The sequence below is a fragment of the Anas platyrhynchos genome, chromosome 1 (genome assembly GCF_047663525.1).
Source record: "Anas platyrhynchos isolate ZD024472 breed Pekin duck chromosome 1, IASCAAS_PekinDuck_T2T, whole genome shotgun sequence".
Taxonomy (NCBI): domain Eukaryota; kingdom Metazoa; phylum Chordata; class Aves; order Anseriformes; family Anatidae; genus Anas; species Anas platyrhynchos.
In genome coordinates this window covers 88,592,016-88,605,918 of record NC_092587.1, presented here as the reverse complement: position 1 = coordinate 88,605,918, position 13,903 = coordinate 88,592,016, and the positions used below count along the sequence as shown (strand labels likewise).

Genomic DNA, 13,903 nt, shown 5'->3' with positions numbered 1-13,903 from the left:
AAGGAAGGGAACAACAAACTGGAGGGGATGGAGAGATGGTTGGCTAGTGGAAGTAAATCATGGCACTTCTTTTAATGTAAACATTTACTACTTCACATGCCTTAAAGGCCTGTAAAAACACGGTAAAATCAGAGCTGGAAGTGGCTGGTGTTGTGCTAGCATGAAGAAAATCATTTGGGTTTAGTCAGTGATGCTAACAATCTCCACTGGGCTAAAGTCTGGGGGGCAGCCCACAGAATCAATACCTACTGTTGGGAAGGGTGCTCTGCATGTGTAGTTTATTACGTATTTTATCTTGTCCATCCTGCTTACTAATATGTGACCTGTTGCAGTTGTCTTGAATGGGCTTGACTCCTGAATATATAGATTTGTGATAACCATCTATCTTGGGTGCTGTGCATTTAAGTGGAACACAGATATTGGAGAAATCACAAGAACGTGTTTGGAAAGTCAGTTACCACGAAGTAAAACTTGGAACATTCTTTGTCGCTGTTACACTACACAGGTTATCAAGAAACAGCACTATCAATGGGTGTACTGCAAGCTCTCTTGTACAAATTTGCCAGAGAAAAATACTACTTTGGGTATATCATTTGGGAGGGAGGGAGTGGGGTGATTCTCCAGCTGTTTTGTAGCACGTTGTTACAACACACACACACAACGGTTTATATTCTTTCTCCTGTGTTGCTAAATAAAATATACCTGTGGTTTTATAGTTCTGTTCTTATCTGGGCACAATAAAGGAAAATAAGGAGTTGTGATGCAGAGCTTTGTGTGATCAGAAGATCTGTGTATTCCTAATAGCCTGTCATCAGCCAACTCAGGCTAGTTGTGGAAGTAAGAGGAGATTTTTCTGGAACGGGGGGAGTTGTGTGTGTAGTAGTACTGCGTCTAAAAGCTTCGCAGTTTCCTAGTAACAACAGGTGAGGAACCAGGGGGAGGCCCTGAGGCGCCGGGCTCGGCTCCGCTTGGCGCCCCCCCGCGGACTCCATCCCCCAGCAGCCCCCGCGCCCTGCCTACCTGCCGGGCGCAGGTAGCCCGCGGCGGCGCGTTGTATGCTGGGGCTCGTAGTTCCCGAGCAGGGAGGGGAAGAGCCGGGCCGGGCCGGGCGGCATGGACAAGCTGAAGCGGGTGCTGAGCGGCCAGGACACGGACGACCAGAGCGGGCTGGCCGAGGTAGCGCCCCGAAACCCCCCGCCACCTGCCGGCCTCGGGGAGGCCTGGCCCGGAGCCCCCGCGCCCCGAGATGGCGGCCCGAGGGCGGCTGGCGCCTGGCCCGGGATGGCCGCCGCGGCCGCTCGGGGGGAGCCGGGCCCGCGGTGCTGCCGCTTCACGCGGGGCGAAAACGCGTTAATAAATAGTAATAACGCGAACTTTTAACCCTTCCGTGCTTCTAGGTCATCGATGCGACTTCGCTAGGCTGGGGCACCAGGGTGAAAGGCTTCGTTGCTTGCTTTGCGATAGGATGCCTGTTCTCTGTCTTGGTAAGGGCTTCTTGCCAAATCTGACCCCATACTTGAGTTTTGGGAGCCCTGGTGACTTGTTACACACCGGCTGATTTATTTTGAGTCTCTGTGGCGACGCCTGACTCAGTTGCAGTTAAATACCATGCTTGGATTATCAATAAGAAAGCCAATAAATGCAATTTCCTTTTTCCCCCATGTGTGTCTGATTCTGCAGTTTGAATTTAAGTCTTCCTAAACATCTTTTAAGTCATGACTCTTGGTGTTTCTTTTGCAAAATACAAAACAATCTTTTTCTTTTTTTATTTTTTTTTTCTTTCCTAAATATTCCCTTTTAGGGCACTTGTCTGTTCTGGATACCAAAGAAAGGGCTGATGCTCTTTGCAGTGTTTTATACGTTGGGGAATATCGCATCTATTGGAAGGTAACAATCTATTCGTATTAGTTCCGTAATAAAGGTGAGAGACCTATTCACCTACCTTATGCAGGTGCATAAGTAGTAAAAAAAAGTTGTGTTGTTTGTATGTGAATATTTGCCTACGTAGGTCATTATCTTTTTGCTAAATTTTAAAGACAACATCTCAGCAGTGCCATGAAATGGTAAAGAAAATTTTTCTTTTGTTTATTGTTATTAGCAATGCAGTTCACTCAAGGTTAAAGTTACTCACCAATTAAAAACAAACAACAACAACAACAAAAAACAACACCACAACCAAAGAATAAAACTCATGCTTTGAGCATTGATGTTTTTGGCGTTTAGATTTTGAGGATCTCTTTTGGCCCAGGATAGATAGAACTAAAAATAGTTCTTTATCCTTTTGCCTTTGATAATGGTGCTGTGTGTTTGTGAAGTGTTTTGTTGTTTGATATCCTTCCCATGTGTATTGCAAAGGTTCCCAAAGCATAGCTCTACTGACTTCATGAAAGGCGTGACTTTCTGTGATTGAGGAAGTTTAGCAAGATGTTAGAAAGTACAAGGAATTGAATTGGAAATAATATAGTAGCTGTGCATGAGAAATTTCTTATGCAAAAGAAATAGCACTTTAGATAAAACTTTCACCTGGTTTAATTCATGCAGTATCTATCATCAGGGCTGCAGATCTGCTGAGGGGTCAGAGGGTAGATTCAGGCATCAATGCGACCCTTTATGATAGAGGAACGGAGATGGATTACCTGTCAATCCATGCAGAGCCTCTGGGTAGTATTTTTGAAGAGCAAGTTAAAAAAGCATCTGTCAGGAATGAACTAGCTGAAGCTGACCTTGACCTATGCTTCTAGCCTGATAGTTCTGCTCTGCTTAATCACACCCTTTCAGTTACAATTAACGTAAAGTTATGGAATAGATAGCTTACACAAAGAAGAGCAGGAATCAGTCTTGTCTCGTATATCCTATTCCTTTTGTTATGCACTGATTACCAGAATGACATAGCGTGCTGGTACCCTATATGACAGCAGACAAGCTTAAGAAGTAACTCCCCTTAATCAGGAATCTTACTTATATCACTTTGTCACTTTTGCCTTTGTCTTATGTTCATCGTGTTTGTTTGTTTCCTCAGCACTCTCTTTCTTATGGGACCAATGAAGCAATTGAAAAGGATGTTTGAGCCTACCCGTTTGATTGCTACTATTGTTATGCTAGTAAGTATCAAAGGGATCAGTTTTAACTTGTTAACTTGTAAACATTTTCCCCTGTAAAGTGCTGTCATGGACAATAATCTAACTATGTCTCAAGATGTGTTTGTGGGTGTTTTTTTTTTGTTCATCCTGTACATCTGTTATAGTGAAAAGGTGCTTGTAGCATCACCACTTTCCTATGATGAAAGACTGAATTGAAGCCAGGTTGTCATACTAAAGGAGCTTTATTAAGTGTCTGTAGCTGCCATGTATAAATTGTGTGTAAATCATGTGTAAACCTTTTTAGGGTTCTGGAGATCATATCATCTTTTCAGGTTTCTTAAAAGATGAGAGACAGGAAAACAGTTTTTTAAAAGTTGTATCATGGAGGTTGTCAGACATATCCTATTCTGCATATACGTATATTTTATTTTCTATATGATTTGCTCTAAAGAGCTGTGTAGGTATTTTCACCTTGCTAAAAACAGTCATTTCTGACAAAGCAAAGGGGAATCTCTGTGACCTTGTATTAAAAATAACATCATCCCAGTTGTTTGATAGCTTCAGGTTTTAAAACTGCCAATTCAACATTTAATTAAGTCAGCTCTTTGAGTTATCATCTTCAGAAGATGGGAATTGTGGGCAACCTTTTTTTGGGGGGGAGGGGGCAGTGTTTGCTGTTAATTCCAAGATTTTCTTGTTGAAAGTAGGTGTGCTTTTACGTTTCTTAAACTCTCACACTTTCTCTTGGAGAGTCTAAAATCTGGAAAGCGGTTTAACTTGCCTGAAACTGTCCTCCCAATTTTTCAGTGCGAATGTCTTTAGATCCTTCGCTTGGTATCAGTGCTGCCTAGTTTATTTTTACATCCAAACAGGCAACAGATACAGCTTAAGAAATTGCCTGTCTATGCTCACAAATCAGCAGCAGCCAGGGAGCCTAGTGCATAGTGTGTGTTTGTTTCACATGCAATTAGGATGCTTGGAATCAAGAGTATGCCTGGAACACTCATTGGAGTAAGGCCAGGTGTTAGGTGTATGTTATACGTAGACAAACACACAGATCATTACCCTACAACTAATGGAAAAACTTTTAATGTCAGTAATCGTGGCTGAGGTGTATGATTTGTGTATGATTTGGCAACGCATGCACTACTTACTGTCTTGCATATGTAGTACTAAATACTTCTGTTGTTTTTACTCAAGCAGAAAAATGTGCATCATAATCTAGCAGCACACTCGTACATCTGCTCCAGCAGACTGAGTTAGACATTGATGAAAGAAGGTGAAGTATCAGCATTTGTCATAGCTAAATAAACTGCCACATCTTAAAATGAAAAATTGAGCTAAAAGGCATCTTCTGTTAAACCTAGTGTTAAAACAGGAAATAATCCAAAATGGACCGCTAGTCCCCAAGATTCTAACCATAGTAAATACACAATGTGACTATGAAGAAAGAACACACTGCCTGTGCTGGACTACATATTAAGCAGGAATGCTACTAAGCGATAGCTGAAAGTACTTGAAAGTGTATTGTGGCTTTAATTGGTAAGAATTCAGTAATTACTTATCGTCAGCAATGTGGTAGCCATGAGAATCAACAGGAAATGTGGCATGTACAGAGGCAGAAAAACTAGAGTTGTAACTGAAAAGTCTTACGCAAAAAGACAAAGTGTGGTCTATGCTTAGCCCACCAAGAACTGTGTAGGAAGGAGCAGGAACCTGCTGATGTTGCAGATGAGCTGTGGGAGCCTCATGCTCTGGTTCCTTTGCAGTCATGAGCTTACATTCTGAAGATATCAGGCTGGTGTTTTCTCATTGCTTTAATTAACAAATGTAATAGTGCAAACATTTTAAATAAAGAGAACTCTTATACAGGGATGGATAAAACTAAGAAATGAAATAATCTGTTTCTGTATCTGTGAAGGAACATACTTCAGTGTAATGACATCTGTAAGAACTGGAGAGTTGTTTGTATGTTTAATAGAAATTGTTTGTTTTCTTCTAGTTGTGTCTGGTACTAACACTATGTTCTGCTTTTTGGGTGAGTATTTGAGTCCTATATGTGTGTCTATAACTGGAGTATCCTTTAAAAATGAGATTCTTACATGGTTGTCTCACTGATTGTTTTGTTTCTGCCCCTTCCCCTTGCCCTTCTCCCTCAGTGGCATAACAAAGGACTCACGCTCATATTCTGCATCTTACAATATTTTGCCTTGGCATGGTAAGTGATTTCCCCCACCTGCCTACCCTGCTCTTATTTCTGTTAAACCTAACATCAGTAGTGGCATTGTGAGTGGATTTTGACCCTGCATGAGTTAAAGGGATGGAGAATTTTATCTCACCATTCCCCTAGATGCAAGACAATGCATCTATGAAGAGCTGACTTGTTCCAGCTCTTTGCTCTCATTCCACTTCTGGGGGAAGCACCTTTGAATATGTTTAATTTCTGTGAGCTTGAGGTAAAACTCTTGTTTTTGTCTTTTAATCCATATGTTGCTTACTGTTTCGTATTCTGCTTTTTGAGACTCCTGAACTTGTCTTGTCAAATGACCCAGATGTGACAATCAAATTAAGCATCAGTTTTCTTTAAGTTACCAAATGCTCTGTATAATGTTCCTGGATTAGTTCAGGGGCTGCTATGAACATCTAGCCAGCCCTCAAAAGCAGTCTGCCTGTAGGTGTTGGAGCATTGAAGAATATCATGGGTAGGAAAATTGCGTTTAGCATACTTCTGTAAGGTGCCCCCGTAGCTAACCCTTGAGCTAAGGTTACTTGCAAGGATGCTGTTGTTCACAAAGTCAGAACTTCACTTTGGTTGTAAATCTTGCAGCTCTCTGTTCAGAGCAACACAGGTTGTTCTTTTCTTGACTCCAATATAATCTGACACATAGAGTAACTTTTTAAAATGTTTCTTCGTAGGTACAGCATTTCCTTCATACCTTTTGCAAGGTAAGCATCCCCACTCCATTACTTTTTGTTGTCTTGAAGTTTAGTGATACAGAAGACTAGTTTATAGAAGCTTGTAATGTGTGGCTTTAAATTTCTCCACGGTGATGTAGGAGGTGGAAATGCATGTAGATACCTGAAAGTAGGAATAAGCATCATCTCTAGCAGGGGAACACAATTTAAATGTAACAAAATGAGAGGGCTTCCTATAAAAATATGTAAGTGTGCTGACCAACCTAAGGTTTGCCTTCTAAATGCTGGTCCAAAATGCTACTGGACAAGTGTATTCGTCTCTGTACTGCTTTTTTTTTTTTTTTTCCTTACCGCTCTCTTGCCCTGTGAGCACTATTACAGCATTTGAGCACACTCTGTCCTACCTCATCAGCCCCCCGTTTCCCCAGTGCACCACCTTGAGACAGGCCTCACTTCCACTGCAGTTGGGTGGGGGGAGGATGAGCAGACCCGCTTGTCTTTAATAGTTGGTGTAGGCATGCAGAATGTATGAGCACAATGAATACACGGTCAGCCGGTCTTCGGAGGTGTGAGTCAGTGGTGTGACACCAGCATGGAGCCAGTCTCATCAGGAAGCAAAACTGAGGTGATTGTTGTTTTTTTTTCTTTCTCCTGCCTGTAGGGATGCTGTGAAGAAATGTGTGTCTGTCTGTCTGTCCTGAGAGGAATACTGGATGCTTCACGAAGTTCTAGGAAGCACAGTAGAACTATGTTAAGATCACTGTGTATGTAATTACCTAAATCTGTCTTAAACACGTGCCTTTCAGCTTGTTGTTAGAGGCTCCTTGTGATAAAAGCAGTGTATGCAATTGCTTGTTTTTGTAAGCAATGGTGTCTGTAGGACAGGGCGCTCATGTGATGAAGTTCAGTCTGGCAGAAGAACTGGGCAGAGACCCAGAATTGGTTATGATAATTCTCATGTAAAATCATGTATTTGTTTCTGCAAAATGAGCAAAGTAATGTGTGAACTCTGTAAAAAGGTGACCTTGACTCTGATGGGACCATGCCAGTCTAGAGGATTACTTTTTCTTGAAAAAGAGATCTCTTTTCTTATGAAGAACTTTTTTTTTTTTTTAATAGCCTTATATCACTTAATCATTGCACTGTTCACATTGAATAATGGAATATTGGAGTTTTCTCTCTTTTTGTGCCTCTTGCAAAAATTTAGGCTTATGGTATTTCTAAAAGGTCTAATTCTAAATGAAAATACTGTTTTGGAGTAAGTATTTATAAAATGTTTGATTCTGTAATGAATTATTTAATTTTCAGTTTAGACCAAAAGTGTTTCCTTAAAATATATGGAAGGGACATTATCATCTGCAAAAAACTTGTTCCCACAGGAAAAGCACTTTCAAAGTAAGGTTAATCAAGTTTTTAGTTGCAAGGAACCTGAGTTCTTCTTGACTTGAGATAATGGCAATGCATACAAGCTAAGAAACAGAAATATTTTGATCGAAGTGAGGTGCTTCTCTTCTCCCCAGCTGTTGCATAGAAGCAGTGTGAAGCTGAAAGCATGATAGGTGAGCTCAAAGAATTTCTGTAGGTCCTTTCTCAAAGGGCAAACGCTCTTGATAAGGTGTAAGTGGGTTAGTCTTTAAGCAAGTCTGGGGCAGGGAGAAGACATTTTCTTCTGAATTTATGAATAAGTTAAAATTTCAACGTATCTTTTTGTACATGAAATCAAGGTTTCATTTCTCCTAAAGCACTCTCATACGCTAGTGAATTTCTTCCACTTTGTGGAGAAAATACAACTTTCTATTGCCTGTTTTAGCAAAGGGAGTGTGCAGCAATGTAGTTGCCAGCTTCAAACAAATGCCAAATGGTCAGTATCCAAATTCCAAGGCCACTCTCCATTCTCTTAATCTTCTGAGCTATATGTAATCATTTACTCCCTAACCATGTCAGTAGTTAGCTGTTTAATGTCTGAACACAGGTTCCTGCTTCTGCTAGGTGGGATATTGTTTAACTGCTTTTGCCTTTCCTATTACCAAACTGGCTTGCTGGAACTGATGGCTGTGAAGATAATTATCCAGTGGACTTTAGTATGAATTGAATCCTCTTTCTAGACCTACCTAGTGTTTAGTCATTTAACTGTACTGCATTTGCATAGCAAGCGTGCCCCAGACTTGCATCACAAAGACTGTAATGCAGCACAAACCTAGTTCTGTTCAACAATAAAATATAAGCCCACAGTGAAGCCAAATAATTCTACAGCTTTCAGAAGGTTACTAGAAGCTGAACTAATTCTGAACTTTAAACTTAATTGTCCTTCCGATAATTTATAAAACATAGTACCACTCCCTGTCAGGATCCTTTTAATTTTTATTTTTTTTTTTTTGATGGTGATGTAAAAGAGGAACTCTAGCCAGCTGGAATCCAGAGAAAGTAAGAGCTACTCTTGCAAGCCATTGGAACAGAAAATGCCTTTTTGAAAACATGACATTGCTATGTTGGGATGGGTCTGTTATGTGGGATGGTGTTCCTCAAGTGCTATTTCCCTGTGCTTTTTTTTTTTTTCCCCCTAGGATTTAGAAGTTAGCGTTGAAATCATTAGGTTGACTATTACTTGAAAGAAAGAATTAGTTAAAGGCCCAAGAGAGGCTGGGAATTCAAGAATGCGTGTAGATGTTTTCCCTGACTCTGACTGGAGACAAATACCTAATAAGTTATGTGACCTTTTTTTTCATTAGTGAGTAGGTTCAAAGCCTAATTTACAGCTGTCAAAGGACCCTATGTTAGTGTTTTACTAGGACTTTGAGAATGTTTACAGAATTCCTTTGTGTAAGAGCAATGGAAATGCAACTCTAATGCCTTTCACATTCCAATATTTGTTTAGCTTTTATATCTATGGGTGTTCCTGGAAAACTCTACAAGTATAGCATACAATATCTCGCCTTCCTCTCTCAGGGAAATTTCTCTTAACTTGGATAATCATTCCAGGGTTATCAGCAGTCAGCACAATGGAATTTGACTCCTCTGTTTCTCTTCCTAATCTGAAGCATACAAAAAAAAAAAAAGAAAAAGCCTTTTGCTTACTCCTTAGCAAGCTTTTGCACGAATGTAGTACCATGACTCTCTGGCTGTTTCCCTGGAAAAACATGAGATTTGGGTATGCTGCATAGTGCTTTTTCGATTTGTTGAGTAGCTAGATGGAACCTTTTAGCTGACTGTTGTGAGCACAACCACTTGGAATTAGGAAATTTAGGCTCTGAAACTTCTTTCGCTACCGATACACAGTGGGTGAACTTAAATGCATTCCCCCTACACTTGCACCTTTTTAAAGCTATAATTCCAGCTCCACAGCCTTTGATTCAATAAGAGAGAAGAACAAAGCTTTATTTGACTGCATAGCACAGTTACGAGGCATTAAGGAATAGTGCCCGTAGAGGAAGGGAACACAAAAGGAGATGGCAAAGATGTGCACGATTACCAGACTGCCACTAGGGTTTGTGTTGCCCTTTGGTGTTGCATTCTGTTCTTATGAAGGTCAGACAGTAAGAGAGATTCACCATATTCTTGCCAATATGTGAAAAATACTCAGGGTTTGTCGCTTCATCTACAAGCAGTTTTGATTTAAAAATAACTCTTCTCTGTCAGAACAAAATGTTTTAGATTCTTACTCACTTATCAGTAGTTGTATTCAGGTTATTGCCAAGTTTAGCATCAAAATATTCTTCTATCTTGTTAAAATACTTTATATGATCGAGGGGTAACTTAGTATATGAATGTTGCCTCTTGACCAGTTTCAAACCAAATTACGTTATACCAGGGTACCATTTTTGCCATTAAAACTTCTTTTTGTTAAGTTTTGATACCAGCTTTGGTTATGTGCTTGACGGGAACTGCGATGGGCATCTTTAAAGCCCTCTAGCTTTCTATCTTAATGTCCTTCAGGGCAGAAATGTTTGCTGTGTGTGCTCTACTGCAAAGAGACGTCTGTGTTTTAAATCACAAGGCTCCTTCCTTCACAAAGTCCTTGCTCAGTTGCCTACACCACTTGACTCAAGGCTGACTTTTATGATGTTGGATGCCCATCTCAGTCGAGTTTGGTGTTTTACCAGAAAGTGCTTTTTTAAAGCTTCGTTGTTGGTCAACTTGCTTAATCACTTCTCTTTTTTTTTTCCTTTGTAGTACAGATAATGGTAGCCAGTCAGCCTTAACATGAAATGTGCATGTCTGGGATCAGCTGACTTTACAGATACAGTAGAAAGGGAAATGGGTGTTGGTGGGTGTCTGTTTCCATACCACTGAGATTCTGTACATGAAAATGGGAGGGGGTTCATCATTTCAGAGTTCTGCTCTGGTTGATGTGATGAAGTTCATTGTGAATACTGGTGCTATCTGAAGTGTTTCTACTGTGCTGATGTGAACAATGTGATCTTGTTTAGTATTTACAGTAATAAGATTGCTTGTGAGTTGTTGCAAAGCCCAAGGAAGAGATTTCTGCACAGAGTTAAAACGACTTAAAGAAATTGCATTAAAAATAGTCTTAGGCTTTGTGTGGATACTTAATGTGTAAGTTTGGGAAATGGGGGACACTGTTATGAGATGGCTTCCAGCTAAGGTGCAGGACAGGCCTGAATCAATCATAACTTGTGGGCAGATTGCTGCTGTGCCTGTAATGCATTTGGAGGCTTAGAGCACTGTTGCTTACGTGCGGTCTGAAACTCATGTTCTGGAAACTGCCTGGTGGAAAAACTTGCACATTTGAAGGCTGTGTACTAAGAGATTGAAAAATCCTGTGAATTTCTCAAAATGGTTCTTGCTTTTGGTACTTAATGATGTTAATGAAGGCAAGATCACTGTTGCTATTGTTGACTCTCAAAACTGAGGAGGAGGGGGACATTGGTACACACATCTGTCTTAACTATTGATGTTTACAACCATAGCAAACGCTGACCATGTAGGACAGAAAGCACAATAATGGTGTATTTTCTCAAAACTGTATGACTCACTGTCATGAGACAACACTCAATTTTGTAACAACTGTGGAAAATTGTTTTATAAAATAAAAATGAAACTCAAATTCTCCACAATGTTTTATACTGTTACTGGTCCCATTTGCTCTTGTGCTTTTTCTATGTATTTACACTGTTCGATTTCTACTTTGGTAAACATCTTTTTTCTGAACTTTCTCTATAATGAAATTAAGTCCTCACTTTTGAGTATTGTTTTCCTTAATAAAGTTGTAATTGCATTAAACTTATTGCTCTTGTGGTTAAAATGAAGATTTTGAGGTGGACTCCAGATGTTGCTGGAATCGCCGTCTGTGTGTGTGTTTGGTTGGTTGTTTTGGTGGGGTGGGTGTGTGTGTGTCTCATTTTCTTCTGTCAGCTGTTTCACCCAGCAAAACTAGCTCAAAAAATATCTTTTTGGCATAAAGTTGTAATAAAAGTAACACCCCCAACTTAACTTTTTTTTTTTTTAATTTCAGATGTCAACCTAGCTGTGCCAACAAAGTTTTGATTTAGTTCATACTACAGAGCAAATAATTCCTGATGCTATTCTGTCAGCAAAAATTAGAGTTATGAAGGAGCATAACTCTGGCTGTTCTTCGTGAACTACATACACTCTGAATACAGATGTATGTTGCCAGTAAAAAATGATTTAGGAATATGTATGTCAAAAATAAGGTTAGAGGCAATGATTTTAGTTTTACCTTTTTTTAAACCTTCAGAAAGCCCATCAGTTTGTGTGCGATATACATTCAAAGACTTGCTGTGGTTTTAATTTCCCTTGCCAATATACTGGGCCTTGCACTGGGCTGTTTAGAGTGTGTTAAACTTCCTTCTGATTGTCAGGGCAAACCCAAACAGCTGCCTGTTTTGCAAGGGTGCTGGTGACACTTGTGTGCCATCAGAGACTTCGTGTTAAGTTTCCAATTACTTACATTTATTTTGTAATTTCTTCCAAGAAAGCTGTGTCTCAACGCTGAATACACTGAAATTACTGTCGCACAGGAAAGTCCAAAATTTTGTTTGAAATAGGAGATACTTGTCATCCTGTGACATAAGAATGTAGTGGTTTGTATTTTATCTATCTTATATATAAGAACTCTCTTGTCAAGACAGCTATAAACCCTAAAAGTGCAATAATTCTTTCTTTAAATGCTTAGAGCTATTTTGCTTGCCTTGTTCGACCTCCTGCGCAGCAAACTGTTGAACTTTGTAATGTTGTTCTCACACCGAGGTCTTAACACCTGAATGAGCAACAAAAAAAGTCTTGATTTGAAGTCAATGAACAATGAATTATCAGCTGCTCTGTAGGGAAAGTGTACTCTGTAAGTGATTTCACTACTTAGTTGTAAGGGTTCATCAGTCATGCTACAGCATCTAGCCCCTTAATTGTGCTTCTAAACTCTGCAGCAAAGTCACCCATGCTGCATTTGAGTGTAGCGACAAGGCTCTCGGAGGGCTGCTCTACACCTAATGACTGCCTTTTTCTCTTCTTCAGACAAGGCCTGATTTACAGGAGGGGATATTTCATTAATGCAAGTATTTGAAGGTTGTTGTTTTTTTTTTTTTTTTTTTTTTTTTGTCTTTCCTATTGAACTCAGCCTTCACTGCATTACCCATGGGGTATAGGCTTGTGACTGCCCACCCATACGGAGCTGTGGAGACTCCTGAAGGGAACAAAACCCTCTGTCTTCTCTCCTTTTTTTTTTTTTTTTTTTTTCCTGAAGAAATCTTCTGATAAATAGGATAGAACAGAATATTTAAGCTGCCAATCTTTGAGGCTGCTATTTTAAGTTAGCCTATTTGAAACCCTTTTAATTTTTTTTATCAGGTTCCCTTGTGGCATCTCTGGAAGAGGTTGTTCCTGAGAGTCTATGACTTAAAATCTCTGCAGAAACAAGTGTGGAGTAACATTGGTGTAGTGAAAAACGTGACACTGAAAGTACAAGCTGGCCAACACAATTTCAATGCAGCTCTGAAGGGCTGTCTCTTCCAAATATGTGGAGTGAAAACAAATTACTTTGTCATTTCTATTTACTCCTGTGTTTTCTCGTGTGTAATAAGATGCGTAAGACTTGCCACTTCTGATAGAATCAAGCATTTCAACCTAGAAAAGTAGAATTGCCATTTTTTGGTAATATTTTTGTTTATCACCAGCCTGCCTGGATAAGGACTTTTTTTTTTTTTTTTTTTTTTTTTTTTTTTAAAGGAAGGAATGATTAATCTGGAAAGCTTCCCGTGCTTTCTGGGCTGATGTCAGCTGTAACACCAGGCAGGGAGGTACCACTCGAGCAGGCTGCCTGAATAACTGCTAAAAACATACCTGGTTGCAGTTACTGAAACTGTCCCCCCTGTTGCCTCAGTCTTAATGAAAAGGCTAATCTTTTCTAAGTCTCATAACCGAGCAATCTCCTAAGGGGCTGGCTGCATGATTAAAAAACAGAGGGAAAGCAGCTGTCTTTTTATCCTCTCTTAATTATTCCTTGGTAGCTGATAGGTGTTGATTTCCTGGGAGTGTCATGGTGATGGAGGTTACGTTTCCCCGTGTTGCTGGGACTGGATGTTCAGAGGGGGTTAGGTGTTCGAGTGCGCCACTGAGAGCTCTGGAGATGGAAAGAGTGAGTCTTGGTCTGTGATTTCATCTGGTCATGAAGGGCTGCCTTTTATTTGGAAACATGCGCCTAAAGGCCAAAAAACAGCTATCCAATGTCAAGGCAAGGAAGGCCTCTTTAATTACCTTTTTCTTTCTTCTCCTGCCGTATCTCACCAGCTGGTGGTCGGAAAGGGTTTTAGAATGAGTTTAATTAGAAAGTCAAAACCAGCAACTTGCTGTTTACTGCTCCAACTTGGTGAATAAACCTCAATAAGCATTGCAGGATTGCTCTTTCATTGCTCTCCCCAGACCTCAGTGCT

At 40.1% G+C, this 13,903-nt stretch overlaps 1 protein-coding gene across 1 annotated transcript; it reads left to right on the top strand.

Moving 5' to 3' along the window:
• Positions 1–1,017: 1,017 nt before the first annotated feature.
• Positions 1,018–11,237, top strand: SFT2D2 (SFT2 domain containing 2). The gene is made up of 8 exons (XM_027449561.3): positions 1,018–1,176; positions 1,398–1,484; positions 1,802–1,887; positions 3,020–3,101; positions 5,083–5,118; positions 5,240–5,298; positions 5,997–6,026; positions 6,658–11,237. The coding sequence occupies exons 1-8, from the start codon at positions 1,114–1,116 to the stop codon at positions 6,695–6,697; spliced, it is 483 nt and encodes a 160-aa protein (XP_027305362.1). The 5' UTR covers positions 1,018–1,113; the 3' UTR covers positions 6,698–11,237.
• Positions 11,238–13,903: the final 2,666 nt, after the last annotated feature.